The 22,302-nt window shown below is 35.2% G+C and overlaps 9 protein-coding genes across 9 annotated transcripts; 3 read left to right on the top strand and 6 right to left on the bottom strand.

The window, feature by feature from the left end:
• Window positions 1-126: 126 nt before the first annotated feature.
• Window positions 127-2,652, bottom strand: PDC2 (Pdc2p; the record flags this gene model as incomplete). The annotated part of the gene is made up of 1 exon (XM_015612356.1): window positions 127-2,652. The coding sequence occupies one exon, from the start codon at window positions 2,650-2,652 to the stop codon at window positions 127-129; it is 2,526 nt and encodes an 841-aa protein (XP_015466810.1).
• A 416-nt stretch (window positions 2,653-3,068) lies between these two features.
• On the bottom strand, window positions 3,069-3,971 carry AC631_03526 (acylglycerol lipase; the record flags this gene model as incomplete). The annotated part of the gene is made up of 1 exon (XM_015612355.1): window positions 3,069-3,971. The coding sequence occupies one exon, from the start codon at window positions 3,969-3,971 to the stop codon at window positions 3,069-3,071; it is 903 nt and encodes a 300-aa protein (XP_015466809.1).
• A 1,096-nt stretch (window positions 3,972-5,067) lies between these two features.
• Window positions 5,068-6,156, top strand: PTC1 (type 2C protein phosphatase; the record flags this gene model as incomplete). The annotated part of the gene is made up of 1 exon (XM_015612354.1): window positions 5,068-6,156. One exon carries the CDS (start codon window positions 5,068-5,070, stop codon window positions 6,154-6,156), a length of 1,089 nt encoding a protein of 362 aa, XP_015466808.1.
• Window positions 6,157-6,276: 120 nt separating this feature from the next.
• Window positions 6,277-10,029, bottom strand: CRP1 (Crp1p; the record flags this gene model as incomplete). The annotated part of the gene is made up of 1 exon (XM_015612353.1): window positions 6,277-10,029. The coding sequence occupies one exon, from the start codon at window positions 10,027-10,029 to the stop codon at window positions 6,277-6,279; it is 3,753 nt and encodes a 1,250-aa protein (XP_015466807.1).
• A 315-nt stretch (window positions 10,030-10,344) lies between these two features.
• AC631_03523 (uncharacterized protein) lies at window positions 10,345-11,142 on the bottom strand (the record flags this gene model as incomplete). Its single annotated transcript, XM_015612352.1, has 1 exon — window positions 10,345-11,142. The coding sequence occupies one exon, from the start codon at window positions 11,140-11,142 to the stop codon at window positions 10,345-10,347; it is 798 nt and encodes a 265-aa protein (XP_015466806.1).
• Window positions 11,143-11,327: 185 nt separating this feature from the next.
• On the top strand, window positions 11,328-12,854 carry AC631_03522 (uncharacterized protein; the record flags this gene model as incomplete). Its single annotated transcript, XM_015612351.1, has 1 exon — window positions 11,328-12,854. The coding sequence occupies one exon, from the start codon at window positions 11,328-11,330 to the stop codon at window positions 12,852-12,854; it is 1,527 nt and encodes a 508-aa protein (XP_015466805.1).
• Window positions 12,855-12,947: 93 nt separating this feature from the next.
• On the bottom strand, window positions 12,948-13,598 carry AC631_03521 (uncharacterized protein; the record flags this gene model as incomplete). Its single annotated transcript, XM_015612350.1, has 1 exon — window positions 12,948-13,598. The coding sequence occupies one exon, from the start codon at window positions 13,596-13,598 to the stop codon at window positions 12,948-12,950; it is 651 nt and encodes a 216-aa protein (XP_015466804.1).
• Window positions 13,599-13,785: 187 nt separating this feature from the next.
• Window positions 13,786-19,248, bottom strand: PLD1 (phospholipase D; the record flags this gene model as incomplete). The annotated part of the gene is made up of 1 exon (XM_015612349.1): window positions 13,786-19,248. The coding sequence occupies one exon, from the start codon at window positions 19,246-19,248 to the stop codon at window positions 13,786-13,788; it is 5,463 nt and encodes a 1,820-aa protein (XP_015466803.1).
• Window positions 19,249-20,647: 1,399 nt separating this feature from the next.
• Window positions 20,648-21,886, top strand: AC631_03519 (uncharacterized protein; the record flags this gene model as incomplete). The annotated part of the gene is made up of 1 exon (XM_015612348.1): window positions 20,648-21,886. The coding sequence occupies one exon, from the start codon at window positions 20,648-20,650 to the stop codon at window positions 21,884-21,886; it is 1,239 nt and encodes a 412-aa protein (XP_015466802.1).
• Window positions 21,887-22,302: the final 416 nt, after the last annotated feature.

Below are 22,302 nucleotides of genomic sequence, written 5' to 3'. Positions count from 1 at the left end.
AATTTACATCTATCGTTTTCCATCTACAGTAAATAGTAAAAGAAAGTAAATCATATATGATTACCGATCTATATTAAAGTATATGTACATAATAAATACAAGTTTTATCGAAGCTGAATAATGGTTTTAAGTTAAGTCATTTGATTGTATTTCATTTAATTTTGTTGAAAGTTCTTCGATGGTAGTTTTGGTGAGTTTTAAATCAACTGTTTGCGACATTTCAAGAAGCCTCCTCAAGAGCTGTGGGAGCTCGTCTTTGTTAGAATTGTTAGAAGTCGTATCAGTCGAAATATGATTATCCCCCGAAGTATCCATTAAGACACTTGAGGCATGGGACAGGCTTGCATTCAAAAAGGGTGAATTGCTATTGTGTCTTTCATTGAATGATTGTGGCATATATGAGATCGAGTTCCTCGCATTAGGCGGAAATAATTGTCTCTTCTTCTCACGATGACCATGGTCACTGGTGTTTGCTTTCTCTGCCTGATATGAATCACTTGACCTGCTAACTGAAGAATTATTAGTATCTGAAACTCCCGAGACATCTCCAGTCGCTACAAATTTTGATATGGGCGAGAGGGTATTTATCGACTCTTTCGTTCTGTTTGATACTGTTCCCTGTGATGCAAGTGAAAATTGTGGCTGCATATTTGTTTGACTCGTTGTTGAATTGTTGTTATTCATTTGAACCTCTGAAATCACATTGCTTGTATCTGCCAATAATGTATTAATATTCATTGAGCTCAAATTAGTGTTGTTATACTCAGGAAATTGCATCTCAGTACCGGAGAACATATTTGTGTTACTAGTTATGATATTGTCATTATTATTATTATTTGTAGAGCTGACAATCGGGGTAGAAAATTGTTTTCCCATTATATTGGTTGTAGTAATGTGCTTGTTACTAATATTTGACTCTTTGAACCAATTTTCACCACTGTCATCAGTGTTAAAAATTACGTTAGACTTTGTTTTTTCCTTGCCCGATTCATCAGAGTCATAAGCTTCCAGTAAACAACTACCTACAATCTCTTCAATTGAAACATAACTGAGAGTTATTTTTCCTCTTTCATTTACTAGACCTAGCAATTCATTTATTTCCCAAGGAATTACGACATTAAGCGTTGCCATTATCTCAGATAATTTATCATAACTTTTGGATGAATCGTAATTAATAGTGGCCAAAGTCAATGGTTGTAAGGACAAAGATGCTTGTTTCGTGGTAACTGGATCAAGGGATGGCCATGGATTTTTAAAATTGATTAAATGTGATTTTCTCCAAGCCATATGTGTTCTTTCTTGTGTTATAGAGTCCCATGCTCTTTTTATCCACTCTATAACTTTTATTAACGGAACATGATAATCAGATTCTGATAATACTTCCATTGCTGCAGATGGATTCACGTTTGGTTTATAATTATTTAAATTAACTCCTGATGATATATTTGTATTATCGTTTACTTCATCTTCATTGGATTTAGAGTTTTTTCTTTGTAATCTAATCATTTCCAAATATTGTTGTAATCTATAAAGAATTTTAAACTCTTCGACAATTCCAAAACTAGTTGGAAGGAAATTGAAAGATGAACCATTGTATGACGAATTATATGGGTTTTTACAGTTTGCATTATTCTTCATGTAGCATAATTTAATATTGCGGAACTTCAAATTAATAATTCTATGCGAAGAAGAATCGTCTAATAGAATAAGAATCTTTCTGTTAGGTGAAGTACTCGTCAACTTATGATCTAAGGTTAGTAAATAATTCTGAAACATTTCAGATGTTATCCATTTGTTAATATTAGAGTTGTAGAAAACATTGAATATTTCTGTTATTTTATTCATGATATTCTGTCTTGAACTTGAATAGACAGATAAATTTTTAAAAGCCGGATGGGAACTTGTACTAACGTTAAACATATCGTATTTTCCTACTACTAATGGACTTAATTTTTCAGATCCATCAATATTTGTACCTATCATTATAGTTAAAGAATTTTCTGTAGAACTACTTGATTGTTTTAAACCTTTGTCTATTGAGGAAACATCAAATATTTGATCCAATGGCAAGGAATAAAATAATTGGAACTCGTCAATAGTAAAAATATCCTGTGGCATGTAGTTCTCATGCTTGATCAAGTCTACCAAATAATTTTTCAACCCCATCTTCTCATCTAGCTTCCACACTTTATTTAATTCATGATTTCCTGGGTTACTACGAATATCTTCTTCGCTACCTGTTAAGTTAATATTCAACTTTCTAATGAAATGATTGCACCATTTTTGATTGAACAAACCATTTCCATCCTTTTCAAATGTGGGTAATCTGTTCCAAATAGCATTTGCAGTCAGTTGAATAATCGGCGTGGTTATAGGAATATTCTCCCATGCAGCTTGTGTAACCCATTCTGTTAATATCCTCCGAAGTATAGGATTTGACTGCTTTCTTCTACGAACTAATTGAAAATCGACTTCCTTTGAGGCGATCAAATCATTCTTAGCACACAATATTCTGGAAATTGTGGTTTGGGAAGGTGGTTTCGAAGAACCATATTGTTGCTTAGCCCATATTGCTAAATCAGCTTGTGTCATTTGAGGATTAGACTCTGCTTTTAGGCAGATATCAATCTTTTGCTTTATAGTATATCCCATGTCTGAATTAAATTTATACCCACCGTATAATCACTGCCATGACTTTATAAACTGTCAAATACACTATAAATTAACCAAGTTCTTAAATATAAAGAAACCTATGAAATACTACTCCAATTAATCTAAGATGATTAATAAGAAATGTTTAAGCCTTACTACTATCTAAACCTGAATCGTCTAATCATGAATATCAACAATTTTTTTTTTTTGTATATTTTCACGTGATTAAATCTAAAGATAATAATATCCAATACTTACGAGACTTGTTCATGGCATATAAAAGGTCTACAGGAATAGGTTTAAACAATTGTACGATTTAGTTTATTATAATCTACATTAAGGGCATTTTGAAGGTTATACCACGAATTAATTAATAGAAAAGCAAAATAAATAACTAAAATCACCATATTATTGATCTAATGACTGTTCAAGAACGTCAAGACTTTATCAAACACATCTTTAAAAATAGTTTCATTTTCAATAAATAATGAATGTCTACCATCCTTAATTTCAGAGAAGGATTTATCGATCTTATCATCTACCAACCTGTAGAACTTCCTCGTACCGTCGATCCAATTAATATTATCATTAGTACCATGAACCAAGAGTAGCGATGTTTCAGGATTAAACTTAGAGACAAATTCAGGTTTTGTCAAAGCTTCCCCACGGGCAAACATGTCAAAGAATTGTCTTACGGTTCCAATTAATTTAGTATCGTGCTTCATGATGTAGTTCTTCCAGCCCTCATTCGAAGTAATATAGTCATAGTTTAATTTAGAATCTATCTTTAAATTAGGCACCAATTTGTTAATTAGAGGTGAAAGAGCTCTAACAACAAAATTTGGTTGGGTTTTTGGATGTAATAACACTAATGGTGCACAGACAACAATACCCTTGATATGTTCTCTGTATTTACCTTTAATGGCGTAATTCAATACAATACCACCACCCATCAGGTGTCCCATTAAAAAGAACTTTTCCGTTGAATCTTTCTTCAAATCAAGATTATGTTTGATCATAAAGTCCAAATCATTGAATGTATGTGCTTCATCTGTCTTACCAACCTGATCGCCTGGAGAAGTTTCACCAGCACCTCTCTGGTCAAAAAAAAAGATATCGTAACCTTTCTGAGACAATTTATCAAAGTATTCGGTATAAATAGTGGCGTGTTCACTAAATCCGTGAACATAGATTATTCTACCTTTATACGGAATTGATTCTGGCGCTTTCCATGTAACTGTTTTAAAGTTAGCTTTATCAAATTCAATGAAACCAATTTTGGGTTCATTGTCTGTCTTGTATGGGATTTCCACAGGCATTATTACTTGTTTCTAGTTGTATCTATACTATAGTTACTAATCATAAACCCGTCAAAAAAAATATTACTAGCACACAATCTGAATGTGACATTTGAGATTTGCGGGTTACATTTGCGAACTTAGGTTCCAAGTTTATAAACAGCCAGATACGTAAATAACACCTTAGAAATCCCTTTGGGCAAGATGCTTATATAAAATCGATAGTGTAGATTCGAATGTCGAACTTGGTTTCATCAGATTGCTATATAAAATAATAATTAAAGGTTCCTATCACGAGAAAAGAGCAATAGCACCAATCATGAGTAAGCCAGTTTGAATATTTGGACTCGAGGGTTATAATCATTATGTGATCAGAGACAGGGATTATGTGATTATGTGATCATGTCTGATATTTTTAGATCTGGATTACTAAGATACTTCTGTGTTCTTAGGAGAAACCAATATAGGATGGCTGTGCTTCAGTGCTAGTGTCGCAGTTCGCAGCCATGTTGTTATCTACTTTTATTAATGTTACGCATGCCACCCACCTGTTTCAATAGAATCACATATGGAAATATTTTAGGATGTACAATTACTATTATATCTTTCATTGATCTCTCGTAGGATTGAAACGTAAATTGTGCCACTTAGAGGCATATTAAACAAGGTCTGGGTCGCACCGCAATAACCACAACGTTTCAGAACAGTCAATTACATGCAAAAACGCAGTTCCATAGTAAAGCATAGTCTTAAGTGGGCTATGGTACTATTCCAAGATTTGCATTTCAAAATTATCTATATTTTCATTATCCGAGCAATAATAGAATTCAAAATGTTGAACGTTTAAGAAAGTAAACGGACTAAACCAAGACCAATTGACGCACGCATTTCTACAGCATACGGCAAACATCTTTCTTGATCCTGAAAGCATGTTTGTAGATACCTCTCTTCAGCCCAATATCTTCGACTACTAGATCTTCAGTATTAATCATACAATTGAATCATATATTTGGTGTGCATATAAGTTTTCGATTTTCGGTAATGTTTCATCTTCATTAACATTTCATACTACTAACGGTTTTGATTAATTCATTTCAATTCAACCAATTAAGAAATCATGGCATCTCACGATCAAAACAATGTCAATTATTCCGGTCTGTCTGATTCAAAAAGGCCGATAGCTAAACAGAATAATACATCCATGTCAAATTTACAGGCCGCTGCAGACCCTACGAATGATCCATTCTATGGACTTTCCTTTAAAGTTGGTGTTGCAGAAAATAAGAATGTAACTTATAGAGCCAAAATGGAAGATGTTCATACTTATGTTGCTAATTTTGCTGAGAAATTGGATTGGGGTTATTTTGCTATATTTGATGGACATGCTGGTAAACAGACGGCAAGATGGTGTGGGAACAATTTGCATACCTTGCTAGAACATGAAATTGTATTTAATGAAGATGGTAATTCTAATAATCTATCAAATCAAGGGAATGAGGTGGATAATTCTGCGCCGTTATCCAGTAAATGTTTCATGCAAGATTATTTGAATACCACGTTTACTAAGGCAGACGAACTTATAGAAAAAGAAAAGAATGGCTCATCAGGATGTACTGCTGCCGTAGCCGTTCTCAGATGGGAAACTGATGATTCGAAAGAACCAGCAGAATTGGCTCACCAACCTGAAAATGACGCTGCATTTGACTTTATACCATCACCAAACCATAGGAGAATGCTATACACTTCCAATGTTGGTGATCTGCGTATCGTTTTATATCGAAAGGGAGAGTCTTATCGCTTGACATATGACCACAAGGCAACTGATTCAAATGAAGTAAATAGAATAAGAGATTCCGGCGGTTTAATAATGAAGAATAGAGTAAACGGTGTCTTGGCCGTTACAAGGTCATTAGGTGATTCGTACATGAAAGATTTAGTAATTGGAAACCCATTCACTACTGCAACTGAAATAACGGATGAAGATGAGTTTATGATTTTGGCATGTGATGGGGTATGGGATGTTATATCTGATATAAAAGCCTGTCAATTTGTAGCAGAAACATTTAAAAGAGACGGGAGTGATCCACAACTGGCGGCAAAGAAACTATGTCAATTAGCCATGGATAATGCAACTACAGACAATGTCACTGTGATGATTGTTAAGTTTGATAGAAATGTATTTGCTTCTCAACAAAATTCTGCTTAAATCACATTTGCTTAAATACATTTGTATAACGAAATTAATGGCTATGATATCATGATTATTTTTATATCTACTTTTTTTTTTAATTATTTATTTCATTCATTAAATTTACATAATTATTCATCAAGGGTTTAAAGAAGTCTCGCATGGTTCGTCGTCGTCATCTTCGAGGTTTTCTTCACATTGAATAACTTTGTCAACCTTGACTCTTGGTCTATACAACTTTAAGGCCAAACTACTCATGACCACACTTATTGAAGACGCTGCCATTGCAGCACTAGCCCAAACAGGGTTTAATCTAGAGTTTTTGTACGGATATATCACACCAGCTGCAATGGGTATTCCAATCATATTATACACCAAACTCCAAGCAAAATTAAATTTCACTCTTCTGAACACAACTCTCGATAAGTCGATTAAAGTAACTAAGGTGATTAAGGGATGAGACTTATTTAACAAAATAAAATCGCTTGAAGTTACTGCTAAATCAGCCCCTGATGATAATGCTATCCCAACATTTGCAGTTGCTAGTGCTGGAGAATCGTTTATACCATCGCCAACCATTGCAACAATATTATTTCTAGTTTTCTGGAGATCTTTAATCCGTGCCTGTTTTTCATCAGGTAAAACCTCGCTGATAATGTTTTCTGGAGAAATATCAAGTTCCTTACCTATTGCTTCAGCAGTTAATTTATTATCCCCTGTAATCATATAGCATTTAATCTGTTTCTCCTTTAAATATTTGATAACAACATTTGCTTCAGACCTGATCTGATCACGACAAGCCATAATGAAGGTCAAATGAAACCTCTCATCTTTAAAGAGCAGCGTACATTTTATTGCAAGTAGGATAACAGATTTGCATTCCAGCTTCCATTTGTTCAAAAGCTTCTGTTCATCAGCTGTAATCTCCACGTTGTTGTCATGAATCATTGCCTCGTTACCCAAAATTGCTTCAGTTGGCTGATATTTTTGCCAAATACTTCCATCGTCTATAGAATCGAGTATTATAGGCCCTTTAAGACCTTTCCCTGAAACATTCTCCACTTGAGGTATTTTGTTTGGGGATGGTAGGATATTATATTTCTTAAATCCATGATTATCAACAAATGCTTTGACAGATTTAGCTAATGGATGCTTAGAAGCCAACTCCAAATCTCTCGCAAATTGCAAACTGAAGTGCCTAATCACATCTTCATAACTTTGGTCCTTGCATCCTTCAATCAGAAATGCATAGTCTGTAACCTTTAATTCGCCGTAAGTCAAAGTGCCTGTCTTATCAAAACAAATTGTATTTATATTGGCCCCATCTTGGAAAGCGACACCTCCACCTTTAGCCAAAATTCCATATTTTGCGGCCAAGCCAGAACCAACAAAAAGTGCTGTGGGAGCAGCTAAACCAATACCACAAGGACAAGCAATGACAAAAACAGCAATGGCGAACTCTAAAGACCAAACAGTCCAGCCACCAATATCGATGTCCAAATAGCTATCTGGTAATACACCTGAATGTCCTAGAGATAACCAAATAATCCAAGTAATAAGTGCTAGCAATGTAATAATAGGAACAAAATAACCTGTTAATAAATCAGCAGTTCTTTCTATAGGAGCTTTACGAAGCTGACCATCACGAACAGTATTCACTATTTGGTCGATCAATGAATCGCCTTCCAAGCTAACAATTTTTGCTATGGTTGAATTATTTCCTACATTGACAGTTCCTGAAAACACCTGATGCCCAGGAAAGTGTTTCACGGGAGTAGATTCACCGGTCAAGGCAGATTCATCAAACTCTGATTGTCCCTCTACAATGACGCAGTCAACAGGAGGTGATTCTCCTGTAGCGATACGAATATAGTCATTCACTTCTAGAAGCTTAACGTCCACAACTTCGTCATTTGTATACTGTACAGGGTCTGATTTAATATCAGCAACTTCAAGCAAAGTAGCTTTTGAAGGCTTTAAGCGTCCGAGATTAGAAATAGCTTCGGCAGTTTTACTTTTCGAAAAGCTCTCTAGCAACCTTCCTATAAGTAAAAAGAATGTTAAGAACACCACTGAATCAAAATAAGTAGTATGAAATCCCATATTAGAATGTGCTTCTTGTTGTGTACTTAGTATAAGTAATGCAATGCTGGCATAGTATGCTATTGAAGTACCGAGACACATTAATAGATTCATAGAACCAAATCTAAATATTCTCTTTTTGAACGAATTTTTGTTGAACCATAATGATTTTATCTCTTTAATAGCCTTTCTGTGAAAAATATCGGCTGCAAAAAAGTATACAGGGGTACTCAATATAAGTAGAACCCATGTGTTACGAGAGGTATTCCCGGCCCATATTGGTTCCTCTACCCATTTACGAAAATCGTTTGATTCTGGTAGCAATGACATTGCAACAACTCCAAATATAAATGTAAGAATGGCAAATACAGTAGCAATTATCAATCTGACCAATATTCTCTTGGTTTCCTGCTTTGATAATTTGCGAATATGCTCATCCATTGTGACTGGTTCCACTAACGCACAATCAAAGACTCCGTCCTTATCGGCATTTATTTTATATCCTAATTCTGAATTGCTAGGTTCTAGGTGATTCAATTCAAAAAGAAACCTTCTTATGTTCAACTTCTTTTCCTGATTAGGTATATAGGTGAATTTGATATATGGATGCTTTAATGTAATGGGATCATCTATTACCACCGCTTCTCCATAACTTGATAAATAATTAGTTATTATTTCTGGGCAATGGCCACAGAACATACCTTCCACGCTCACATTAATAGTCCTAGATTGTTTTTTACCCAGTGTGTAGTTGATTCTAGTACTACTTACTAGTTGGAAGTCAAAACCGCAATCTTCAATTGTCTCCTTCAATTTATCCAAATTGCTATCTTCATTTGATGGTTCTTCCATTACAAACTGACCAGTTTTTGTCACAACATTAATACCACATTCCAATACAAATGGTAATCCATTAACAGCTGACAGGATTGAGGTAGCACAAGCGGCACAAGTGATTCCACTAAGAATTGCTGTTACCTTTAAATTAACCGATCTCTCGACAGGTAGAACTTCTAACAAGCGACACTCAAAACCACTGTCATTGATCGCTTCAATAAGCTTATTGATGATTTGCTTATTAGGAATAATTACGACAGCAGTATGCAGAAGTAAATTGACAGAATAATTTAACTCGTTTTCATTTGCTTTATCCATTTTGTCTCCCAAAAAGTTCCCAATTATTTCCGATACAGATTGCACGCAAGAAGCACAACTCATGCCTGAAATCGAAAACACAGCACGGAACTCGTTATTAGTATCCACAACCGTCTCAAACGACTCTGCAGACAGCAAACTCTCTTTTTTCAAGCCAGACACTTTGGAACTATTAAGATTCTTTTCTTCTGAACATTTGGTACAATACTTCAAGTGGTTCTTAATTTGTCTCTTGTCTTGATATTTTGTCCAAAGATTAAGTAAATCGAAAAACCAGTCATTTGTGTTGCCATCATTGTCATTAACTGCTTGTATTTCGTGAATATTCTCGGAGTTCAACTCTAACTCACCCTTCTTATAAAATTCCCAAGATAAAACATCAAATCCGATTTTCGATAAATGCTTCGTGATTCTCTTAATCGAATTCTGTAGAGGTGATTCTATCGTCTCAACGTTTAATTTATGATACAAGTCAACATTGCCCCCGTTTATATACGTATATGCTGTATTATCATTATTAACTGGAATATCGATTTCCTCTGACCATTTTTCATCTAACCGTATAATTTTGAAATGCTTATTAAATGTAACGTAGATTTTCTCTTCGCAATCTTTGCAATGAACATTGTTCAAGTTCAAATGTAGATGTTCCATAATTTCAATGTCTATAAGCTTATAGTGTTTACGAATAGATATGTAGATAAATTATTAATATGAATCAAAGAAAGACGAATCTTGGAGCTTATATAATTTTGCGTTTTTATCGCTATAGATGAGATGTTATCAAAAAAATCAGTAGCATTAATTGCGCAAAAAAAGTGCTCGTCGTCTAATAATAGTCAATCACCTTTACACTACATGATTATTACTCCAACAACAGGGAATATTAGGGCTTTTTTGCACATTCAATCCATGTTAACTGCATACATATTACTATAATTATTTGTAGCGAACTTAAGTGTCATGGCTTTAATTCAATGATGTTATGGCTAGAGAAATTGCAATTCCCACTATAAGCAGGACAAGCTTTTCAGATAGTGTGTGAAAAAATACACAAGTAACTATGTACATCATGGACCAAATACTAAGCAATGATACCGTTAATGCAAAAAATAGTAAGCGAATAAGGTGAGAGTATTCTGTTTGTATGCTGTATTCTGGTTCTTCTGGTGTGATCGAAGGATCATCTTCCCAATCAAATTTAGAAAAATATGTTCTTAGAGCTGCATAACCTTCATACAGCTGGGAAAAGTGGCGTACATTCAAGTTTTCGAGAAATCTTTCCCATAATAATAAGGACATTGTCAGTAATATGTAAATATGTCCAGAAACATCGAAACCATCTATCCATTTGGCTCCTGGGATTCTTGTACACTGGAATTGGCCTGCGACTCCAGAATCTTGTGATTTCGTATTGCAATATCCCCCTGTTAATGTGTTAACTCTTTCATAGATCAGCGGTCCGAAAAACCATCCAAGTAGAATCACCGTACATGAGGTGTATAAGCTGTAACTTCTTAAAATCTTCAATGCTCTTGAACGAGAAATCATTAACTCACAATCACTGTACGTTAAGGCTTCGCTGAAGTATGCTACGGTGAATAAAAGGTATCCACATCTTACTATAAGATTTTGGTTTATAAATGCTATGAATGAATTATCTGATACTTTATCTTTAAATTGGTGAAGAAAAAGATACCATGGAATTGACGTAACATAAACTATAGCATATGAGACGACAATTACATGCCAAATACATAGCTTCATGCTTTCAGTTAGTAGTAATGGGACTATTGGTTTAGATCTAGTTTTTGATATTCATTGAAGCACGTGAAATGATAACGATTTTTCAATCAGTACGAGCAAAAATTATGATTAATCAAACACCATTAGTAATTATCAGTGCAATAAGTTCATTTTGATATACAATTGAGTGCTGGGTATAGGAAAACATGGTAGTTAATATTAAACCTATTTCTAGGATATTTTATGGAGCTCTGCGAGCCAATAGAATAGATGGTATTCTTAAAAGTAATTTTTCAACTGCTTTGGTGAGCCTTGCACCTACACCTACTTCAAAGAAACTCCAAGGATCGAATCCCCAATTATCATTTCCTTGTCTTGACAAACTAGAGAAAAAAACAGAGCTTCTTAGTTCTAATAAATCATGCAGTGATAGCAATCTAAATTCGTTGAAAGGTGGTCCGGAACCATCCTACTCAAAGGTGCTTACCGGATTTGAAGTTTACAAATCAGATGAACCTATATTTTTCGACAATGGTGGATATTTACCGGAATACGAAATAGCGTATGAAACATGGGGAAAGTTAAACGAAGATAAAAGTAACGCTATTTTAATCCATACTGGGTTGTCGGCATCTTCGCACGCTAAGTCACAGCCTGATAACACTAAACCTGGGTGGTGGGAGAATTTTATTGGCCCTGGGAAATATTTGGATACTGATAAGTACTTTATCATCTGTACTAATGTTTTAGGTGGCTGTTACGGATCAACTGGACCATCGTCGAAAGACCCTGCAAATAATGATTACTATGGTACCCGTTTTCCAATTGTAACAGTGAATGATATGGTGAGAGCCCAACGAGGATTAATATATAATGAGCTTAAAATTAAAAAGCTTTATGCCTCAGTCGGGGCCTCAATGGGTGGTATGCAATCATTGGCATATGGTTGGGAATTTCCTGATGAAGTAAATAAAATTATATCAATCAGTGGTTGTGCTAGATCTCATCCTTATTCGATAGCATTACGTCATACCCAAAGACAAGTATTGATGAGTGATCCAAACTGGAATAGGGGTTTCTACTACGAAAAAGTTCCACCTCATGTGGGTATGAAATTAGCTAGAGAAATTGCTACTGTCACATATCGTTCCGGCCCTGAATGGGAATATAGATTTGGAAGAAATAGAGCAGATGATTCCAAGCCAGCAGCTTTATGTCCTGATTTTTTGGTGGAAACATACCTTGATCATGCGGGAGAAAAGTTTTGTTTGGAATATGATGCAAATTCCTTATTGTATGTCCTGAAAGCAATGGACTTGTTTGATTTGAGTCATTCTAACAGACAAAGGGCTCACAAACAAAGAGAAATGGCAGAACAAAAGTATAATGCAGCTAAGTCTGATTCTGAAGTAACTGACACCTCCATCCCCAAAGTACCATATAAGGAAAAAAAAGAAGCCGCCACCACTACACCTGAAGAGTCTTTAGAAGATTTACGTAAGGGTATTAGCAAAATTGGTCACAAAGATATATTGGTTATTGGTGTAGAGTCTGATATACTATTCCCAGTTTGGCAACAACGTGAAATTGCTAATGTATTAAAAGATGTGAATAAGGGTGGAAAAATCGAATACTTCGAACTAGGTACAGATATTAGTAATTACGGACATGATACTTTCCTTTTGAGTTTGGATCATATAGGTGAACCAGTCAAAAAATTCTTGATGCATTAATCTTTTATTTTACAATATACCTATATACATAAAATATGCATAGTATAAAAAAGGTTTAAAGAATATGTAGAGTCTTTAATAAATAGTGTATTCCTATACAATTGTACCATGGTTAGGATCCAATTCATAACCAAATCTTCGACTAATGGAATAAACATATTCTCTTAAGTTTGCAACAACAACCTTTGCTAAACCATTCTTCTTCTTTTTATCCTTTGAGTCTGGGGCATCCATATGATGCGGTAATAAATTATCGTGAGCACTCAAGCTTACGAACAACGCAAATGGAACAAGCCAAACACATAATCCAAAGAACGAGCAAACCTCCATAAATGAAGGAATATGTGGTGGTTCATAATCTGGCTTCAAACGGATTTCCAATGGTGGGATGTATGGATTATGGAAATGGTCAAACCATAAGAAGTGATTCAAAATGACTAGTATACATGATGCTAGGAAAATTGGTGAAGTCAATTGAACATATGGAAACTTTTGCAAATTTTGCAAATAAACATAATAGGAGAAAATCGAAAAGACTGTCAATTTAAAGGGGAACTTGTCAAAGATTAACAACAAAACGAAAACCACACTTATAACATAAATCAATTTCGTTAAGAATCGCTTGGTAGGTTCAGAATGTTCCTCAACTAACTCAGAAATATAGTATAATCCCGATGCAATGGCTAATACAAGGAAAACAAACCCCACAACTAAACCAATATAAGAAAGTAGTTCAAGAAACATAGTATAATGAATTGATATAATAGCCTAAATACCTATTTCTATCTACTTACTTCATTACTTGTCAAGATCTACTCGCACGTGAGGACACGCGTAGTTCAAAGTATATATATATTCTAAATAATTAAACAATAGAGAGATTATAGTCAATGAAGAGATAAAACGTGGCAATACAAAAGCAAGGTCAGTATCAATCATAAATATCGATTGGCGGAATTCTATCAGTGTTATAGAACCAATTTCCACCTTCTAATTCCCTCATTAACCAATCTGCTGGGAAAACGACCAAATGGCCTTGGATTTCTCTTAATATTCTTTCAGCAGTATCTCTTTCGAATATTCTTTCACCCAACATAGCCTTTCTTCTAGCACTGAAAGTCTTCCTTCTTCTTCTCTTTTTAGTTGGAGCCAGAGACTCATCAACCTCATTCTCTTTATAGGTTCCACCATTGACATTTAGTTGAGGAACTGAACCATTTTGTGCTGCGTATTTTTGATTATTTTCAGATTCGGGACTTCTAGAAGATGGTTCTTCATCATACTCCATATGCTCTTCCGCGTCTTCGAATGTGTCACTCTCATCTTCATTGAGTTCGGGAATAATATTCTTCTTAGCATTACGTCTAAACCTCGAGCGTGGTTCGTTACGCACGTTCGTGCTTGGCAATGATGTACTACTGTTTGAAGACAGTGGGACCTCACCTAAAAGGCCAACGTCTTCCAATTTCTTCACATTAATCGTAGCTTGACTATTTCTCTTATTCATATCAGGTTTGCGGTATTCTGTATTGTTATCAGTTTCAATATCCAGTAAACTCAAATCATCCTGTCCACCATTGTAGTATTTTTTCTGCTTTCTTGACTTAGCTTCATGTTGTTGAGAAAGCAAAAATGCTCGTTGCAACTTTGAGTGATTCTTATATTCCTTCCAAGATGAAACCGCATTATCAGGTTGAGTATGGAATATCATTCTGAAAAGTTCAGTATTCCTTCTAGCATGTTCATACCACAAGTCCTCGTAAAATTCCTCATCTAGTGGATCTTCAAACCCGTAAGGATCAACAAACGTACTGAAATTCTCAATCCCTTCTGAATTTACAGTCTGTACAGTTTGACGAACACCTTCTTCATCTAATGAAACAATAGGTATATCATCTGAATATTCAGCTGGTGTCAGTACCGGATCAAATGACTTCTTCTCACTTGTGGAATTTGGGGACTTATAGTTACTAGGATCAAGGGATGAAACAATCTTTTGATTTGTGTTATCCATACCATCGACTGGTTCAGGTAATTTGTTATCTTGCATGGAACTTTGTGATAAAGGTTCCAGGTTAAAAGGTTCCATACCCGCTGCAACACGCTTTTTGGATTCTTCTTCTGACTGTTCTTTGGTTCTTGCAGCAACACGTTGCAAATAAGAAACCTTCTTTAATAATTGCCATCTTTCTCTATTTCTTTCAGAGATAATGTTTTCTGATTCTTCATCCATTTCATCAATCATCTCACAATCATCAGATTCCAAAAAGTCTTTAACTAGAGCACCATCTGGTAAAAATATTCCCACTGGGTTTTCTTCCATTGCTTTACTTGCAAGCTCCTTCAAAAACCTTGCACTATTTAATCTAGCTCTTTTAGCCAACTTAGACTTGTATTTATCGGGGCCTTCACCAAAGACGTCCTTTTTATGATTTTCATTGTGCTGTACTCTAGCATCATAAGAGTGCTTCTTACTGTCTCTGATACCTTTATTGGCTTCGTGTGTTCCAGTTCTATTACTAAAAGATATTGGTAACGATAATGGGGATGGAATATTTTGACCCTTCTCCTCTTCATCAACATCATCAAGTGGAACTTGATCAATTGCTTCATCTACTTGGTTCAACCTTTGGTAGTTTTTCCATCTATATGTACCGTTTGGTTCATCAAGTATATCCCTAGAAGCTATTTCCACCATTGCTGATAGAATGGTATTCTCCTTATTTTTAAATCTGCTAGTTGCTGCTTTTATACCACGGGAGGTACGTGCAAATTCTTCAAATCTATTGAATCTTCTTTCAACAATATCAAGAATATCAACACTAACGCCAAGATGCTCCCTCATTAATCTCATTCTTAATGTGTAAGCAAATTTACCCGCTAAGTATTCTTCACCATTCATTCTGCTTTTGACAGTCTTATTATCCCTAACAATCGCTGCAACCTCTGAATCTCTGGATCCTCTCATGGACCTTTCGTTAATATTAGCACTACCTATTATAGCAGCCCTGTCATCCACAATCATAGTCTTAGCGTGAATATATAACTGTTCCGTGACTAAAGTTCTATCTGGTCCTATAATACCCCATTTTCTTAAAGAAAAGAATTGAATATAGTCATCCGGATCAATTCCATATTTTCTTAATTTGGCAAAGATGGATGTTGGTTGTCTTGAAATTGACATAAATTGGCATTGCATAATAACTCTAACAGAGGAACCATCCGGTTCGTCGACCTGAGATTCGAAACCAGGCATTAACGGAATCACTATCACAGCTCTCCAATTGGTGCCCTCATTATGCGCTCTAATAATTCTATCTACCAAAGCATCACCAATTCTATTCTGAATTTCATTTCCATCAATAACACATGATGTAACAAAAAATTGATTCTCTATGTATACAAAATGCTCCGAAGTTTCAATTAATTTTAAGTATGCATTTTGAATGCTCTGTTCATGCTCTTTTAATCCCAACGACCAATTTCCAGAAGATCTCAACAATTGAACTTCACAAGTTCCGTCCAATCCCATTTCAGCTGCTTCTTCTTCAGAGAAATCTGGAGGTGGAGTAAGTAATGGAGTATATCTACTTGGTCGTTTCTGTCTAATTAGGTAGTTCCACCTTTGTACAAAATGTCTGGATAAATCCCTAGCAACTTTACCAGAAGTCACCATGTGAACATCATGCCATGGCATCCTTGGTACTGCATTTCTATCATACATTGACTCATATGGCTTATCTAATTCCAAAAAGTCTTTAACACGAGGATTAGAGTAATCTTTACCGGGAAAAGTTTGGAATCTGATATATTCTTCTGGTGTAACTGAAAATTCAGAATCCAAAGAATTGAAATCCATTTTTGAATCATCAACCAACACATGATCTGGTGTATCAAATCTACCGTAACATAAATCAATACCCCCTAAAAATGCCACTGTCTGGTCTATTATGCATAATTTTTCATGATGTGCCCAAAAATATGTGTTTTGAAGTAATTGGTTTGGAGATCTGATGACATGAATATTTTCTTCATTTAAAGATAAAAGGGAATGTTTTGTATATAAAGAGTCTGTTGATACTGTGCTTCCAACATTACGGTAGACAATTATGAAAATTTTAACTCCCTGTTGTGCTTTTCTTTGTAATATTCTATCAATTCTCCATTGTTGGTTTCCGTTAGCTGGTCGACGCAAATATAATTCTGGAGACAACCACCAATCGTGAATAAAAATAACATCTTTCGCCATTTCTAATGCAGAGGACACGGCCCAGAAATAATCTCTTCCATCAACAAACCATTGAGCAAAACAATTTGATCTAATTGGAGCAAAAGAGCCAAATCTGTGAGGTTCTGACCAAATAGTTGATGCTTTCATATCTGTCAAAGACTTAATCCAAAGCTTCTTTTCCTTTTGAGATTTTGGAATCAAAACTAACTTTCTCTCTGAATTTTCCAATACAATATTCAAATGCTTAAAGACATTTTTATGTGCATCTTCCGAATGTGAGTCTTCTTTACGTCCTAATACGTTTTGAATCAAAGAAGAATCATCATAATCTGATTCTTCATCATCTTTTGAAAGAAGGTACGATTTATCATCATCTCCGTGGTAATGAATTCTAAACTTTGAATCAACTAAAAATACTTCCAATGGTGATGTGGCGTTGATGTCCGCGACATACATAACATAAGAACCTCTAACTAAGAGCCATTTCTCTGAACGTCTATCAATCATGCCTTTCAAATCATTGGCCTTAAAATGGCCAACTCTCCAACCCTGAGACTTTGCGCTTCCACCAATATGAATTACACCCTGCTTACCGAGGAATCCAGTTTCATAGCTCAACAAGGATGATATTGGTGATATCTCGAAGAATTGAAACAATTTATTGGATTGGGGTTTCAATGCTACCAATTTAATGAGTTCATTCAAATAGTTAGTTACTTGGTTTATGTAATCTTGGTTCTTCGCCATTTTAGTACGCAATTGTTCCGGAGAGTGTATTTCAGTTGACGCAGATGAAACACTACTTAAATGAGCTCTCAAATGACTGAATCTATCGCCAAAGCTTCTTCCCGTAGCAATAGAAGCATTGTCATTATGGGGAGCTTCCAACATTCTTTCATTACCATCAAAACTTGTGGGATTGCTTCTACCAGGATTGACTTGGTGACTTCCTTGTTTTGTATTGCTTTGTTCTGCATTCCCACGGCCCCTGAAAGGAGGCATTGGATACTTCGGTAATTCAGAATTCTTACTTCGGACTACTTCTTTCTTCCAGCTATCGAATTTAAACCGGGAATGTAAGTATAATAAATCCTTAGCATTCCTCTCAACAGCCCATTTTAATCTCTGGGGACCGACTCCATATTCCAAGTCAATTCTAAATTTTCTGTTCTTAGTAGTAATTGTCAGTGAAATATCAGTGATTTTAAACCCAATTAAGGTCAACAATAATGGAGATCTAGCGATACCTTTTTCATCCTCTAATAAACAAGATGCAAGTAAATTGATGGCAGGAGACCCAATTATCAAAGTCCCGACTAAAAGCTGCGCTCTTTCCCCGGTAGCACGGTCAGCTTCCTCTTCGTCTGGTGCAGCAACAGTCGTTCCCCTTCTTGATTCCTTATCTTTATTTTTATTTTTACGGCTGAAAAATTGAAACTTTCGTTTAGATTTAGCCCACTTGTCATCACCTAAATTATTAGGTGTACCTGTATGATGCGATCGACCGCCAAATTTTGCGGGTAAAAAATTCGAAAATGATTGACCTCTTGTTGGCTGAGGTTGTGAAGGTACTGGCTGGTCATTGCTTACTTGAGTGCTGTCAGCTTGGTTGATATCATCTGTTCGGTAAGTGTCATCAATATGTTGAGGGCTAATTTGTCCAGGGCTTTCAACATCATTCGAAAGGGCTTGTGGCTCAAGCTCTTCACTTGGTTGCTGACTAGTATATGGTGTCACGTCTCTTTGTTCCTCATCCTCATTCTCGTATCGTAATTCTTGCTTATCCTCATTCCTATTGAAAAAAGACCACGCATTTCCCACAATATTGGATGAATCATTGTAATTCCCTATTCTACTCTTTTTATCATTCCTTGGTATCAGTTTAGTTTGTTCTCCATTACCCGTTTTAGAGCCGCCTGACACTATTCTATAAATTTCTTCAGGATCTTCATTCTCCCTTAACCCAGTTGGTACATCGTTACCATTAGGAATATTTTCTTTATTAGTAGCATTATTTGTCTCGTTTTCGTTATCCTCATCGAACCCATTATCACTACTTGTAAATCTTGGAAGAGATATTCTTCTAGAGTTGTATTTCATGCCATACTTATTCTCGTCATTGTTGCTTGGTTCATTTGAAACCGAAGTTAAGCTCAGCAACATTGAAGTCAAATCCTCTTTATTTAACTAATTGTCGTATAAAAAGAATTCAAGATAATAAATATTCGGAATGAGTGTTTCGTTCCTCAAGTTATGATCCGTCGTATTAAGTTACAATAGTACAAGAGCCAAGGTATGTACTTTTCATAATCGCTATGTTCGATTGTTTGTTTTTTGTTCTTAGCGTTATATACAGTACATTCCAGAATCCTTATTGTACAAGGCTTTGGCTAGCGATGCATTGAGTTAGAGTAGAGCATTATAATTAAGAATACAGGGCATAAAATTGAGTAATTAGATATAAGAAGTATTCGTGGTGAAACTCGAGATATAGTTATCCACTCAATTTACAGTAATTATATCTTATCCTATGCATGAGGAATTTTTTAATAATGTATTATGCTATCCTTGAATGGAGCGTAAGGTTATCATTATTCCTGTTATATAGATCTAGGCAACTGTAGAATGCAATTGCCAATTGAGGAACCTATTCTTAATATTTTCCATGGTAGTCTACTGCCAAGTGGTAATAGCAGTGATTTGATTCGATAGAAAATAATCAATTCTAAAACATGAGGTTCTTCTCTGTTCCTTCCATGCTGTTCATACCAAACACGAGGCTAATAGCCTTTATTTTGGTTCTATTCAAAAACCACAGTAAACGATTTTGATAATTTATACTTGCTCGGGGGCATCCTTCATTTCTATTGCAACATAGTCATCTTCCTCTGGGGCCATGTCTTCATGTTCAATTCTGCTTACCGATTGTGAGATACCCATGCTATAGCTCTGTCTCTGTGATCTCTTGTTTTTCACGGCCCACGTCAGATACACTGAACTGACTCCAACGCCTACTAAACTCCCTGAAATGTTGTAAACAATATCATTAAAGTCAAATACACGAGTTGGGTTTACAATATTTTGTAAAATTTCCAGTCCAACTCCACCACCCACAGTGCAAACGAGTAGAGTAATATAACGTAATAACTTCAATTCCTTTCGTTTCGTGTTAAAAATGAAGTAAAATTCAACTGTGAGTACCAAGAATGTTATGAAATGGATGAGCTTATCATGACTTAAATGAATCAGTGCAAATCCTAAATAAGCAGCAAATATGAGGGATATGATAAAGACTTAATAGCTGTGTTAATAACTGCCTTCTCTTTATAATACTTTTTTTCTGTTGCTTATAATATAGATTTACTTACTTATTAGAACTGTTATTCTCACAGATACCATACTATTGCCATCTAATATATGTACTTTTATCCTGAGTCTCTACATGTATCCATCGTACATCTTCTTCACCTGTAAATAATTTATTGTATGCAGGTGTTCACTCTAGATATCAGATCCAAAAAATTTACATACCCTATTCCTTTCAAGTCAGTAGTATCAACAAATGAAACTTATAGGAGGAGTTAGACTCACCATTAAGTTATCAAACTCGCTCATTTTCAAAAGAAGTGCTTCAGTGGACTATCTCGTTTCATCTCTTAATAGAACCGAAGAGAATAAAGAGCACAAACTGTCATCACAAACTACGAATGAAATAAAGCCATCAGAAATTCCACCAAAAGACAGCACAAAGCTAGCCATATCACCAAACCAGTTAACTGATCATTTTCGATATAAAGAATACCCTAAGCCTACGAGAAGACAAATTTCTGAGACACAAGCATTATTTAATAATGCTAGTTTTAAGCTTGAATGGACATTAGATAAGTATGAAGAAATACCATATATAAAATATAAAAGGTTAAAAGAAGAAAAAACAGAGAAATTATCTAAGGTTGAACCTTATAGAAAAACTGAGTACCATTTGACACAATTGAATTCTAAGAAGACTTTTGGAATACCGCCAGAACATCTCAAACCGTTACCTGAGGTTCTATTATTAGGACATACGAATGTTGGAAAATCTTCCTTAATAAATAGCTTATTGGTTAATAGGGAAGAAAATAAATCGGCCAAATTAGCTACTGAGCATGCATTTGTTTCAAAGAGGGCAGGATATACAAAGACTCTCAACTGTTTTAATATTGGCAATAAATTGAGAATAATGGATAGTCCAGGTTATGGAGAATTCGGGGAACTGTCCCAGGGAGAAGTCATAACAGATTATATTACCCAAGGGCAATCTTTAAGAAGAGTTTTTATATTAATAGACAGTGTTAAAGGCTTTCAAGAAGAGGACTTGCACATAATAGACTTCATAATAAATGAAGGGGTTTCATTCGATTTGATTTTCACCAAAGTAGACCAAATTATTCAAAAGTTCATGCCAGCAAAGATAATAAGCTCTAAGCATGCCATTAAAGTTAAATCCATTGAAGATAGAGTGAAAAATGCCACTTTGATTAAACATTCCAACAAGAAAATTATTGACTATTTTAGTAGCATGATAGAAGAGTCAAATATGTCTAATCTTGTAACGTTACCAAAGCTCTTCTTTCATAATGCTCAAACGAACAAGTTTGTTTCTGCCAGACAGGGTTATAAAGAGATTAGATTTGAAATATTGCAGAGTTGTGGATTGGTTAAAGAAGATATTAAGAGTAATAGTGCTGTTATTAACGAAGAAGCCATGATGAAACAAAATGCTCTTAGGAGAAAGACGAAGGTTCAAAGACTCGTGTAAATAGGTTCTTTCAAGTAATAGCTAGAAAGCATAAGTTAAAAAATGCATCTTATTAAAGCAATATAATATTTAAACTAATAATTGTGTAATAGTGTAATTGAGATTTAATATAAATAGAAGAAAATAAAAAGAAGCGTTTCAATTTATAATAATCATAGGCGACTTAACATGAATGCCAGATCGATTTAAGGTTACGTTACTTCTGAGAAAAATTTCAGTGATTTATGATGAGTGAGCTTTCAAATCTGATGATTTTATGATAAAACATTCCACCTAAAAGGCTTAAAAACGACCACCTCTACCACCACGGCCACCACGGTCTCCAAATCCACCACGGCTTCCACCACGGCCACCAAATCCACCACGGTCTCCGAATCCACCACGACCACCACCACGGCCACCGAATCCACCACGAC

The sequence above is a fragment of the Debaryomyces fabryi genome (assembly GCF_001447935.2).
Source record: "Debaryomyces fabryi strain CBS 789 chromosome Unknown contig00077, whole genome shotgun sequence".
Lineage (NCBI taxonomy): Eukaryota > Fungi > Ascomycota > Pichiomycetes > Serinales > Debaryomycetaceae > Debaryomyces > Debaryomyces fabryi.
Note: the sequence above shows the minus strand (reverse complement) of the source record. Positions and strands in the feature narration are given on the sequence as shown.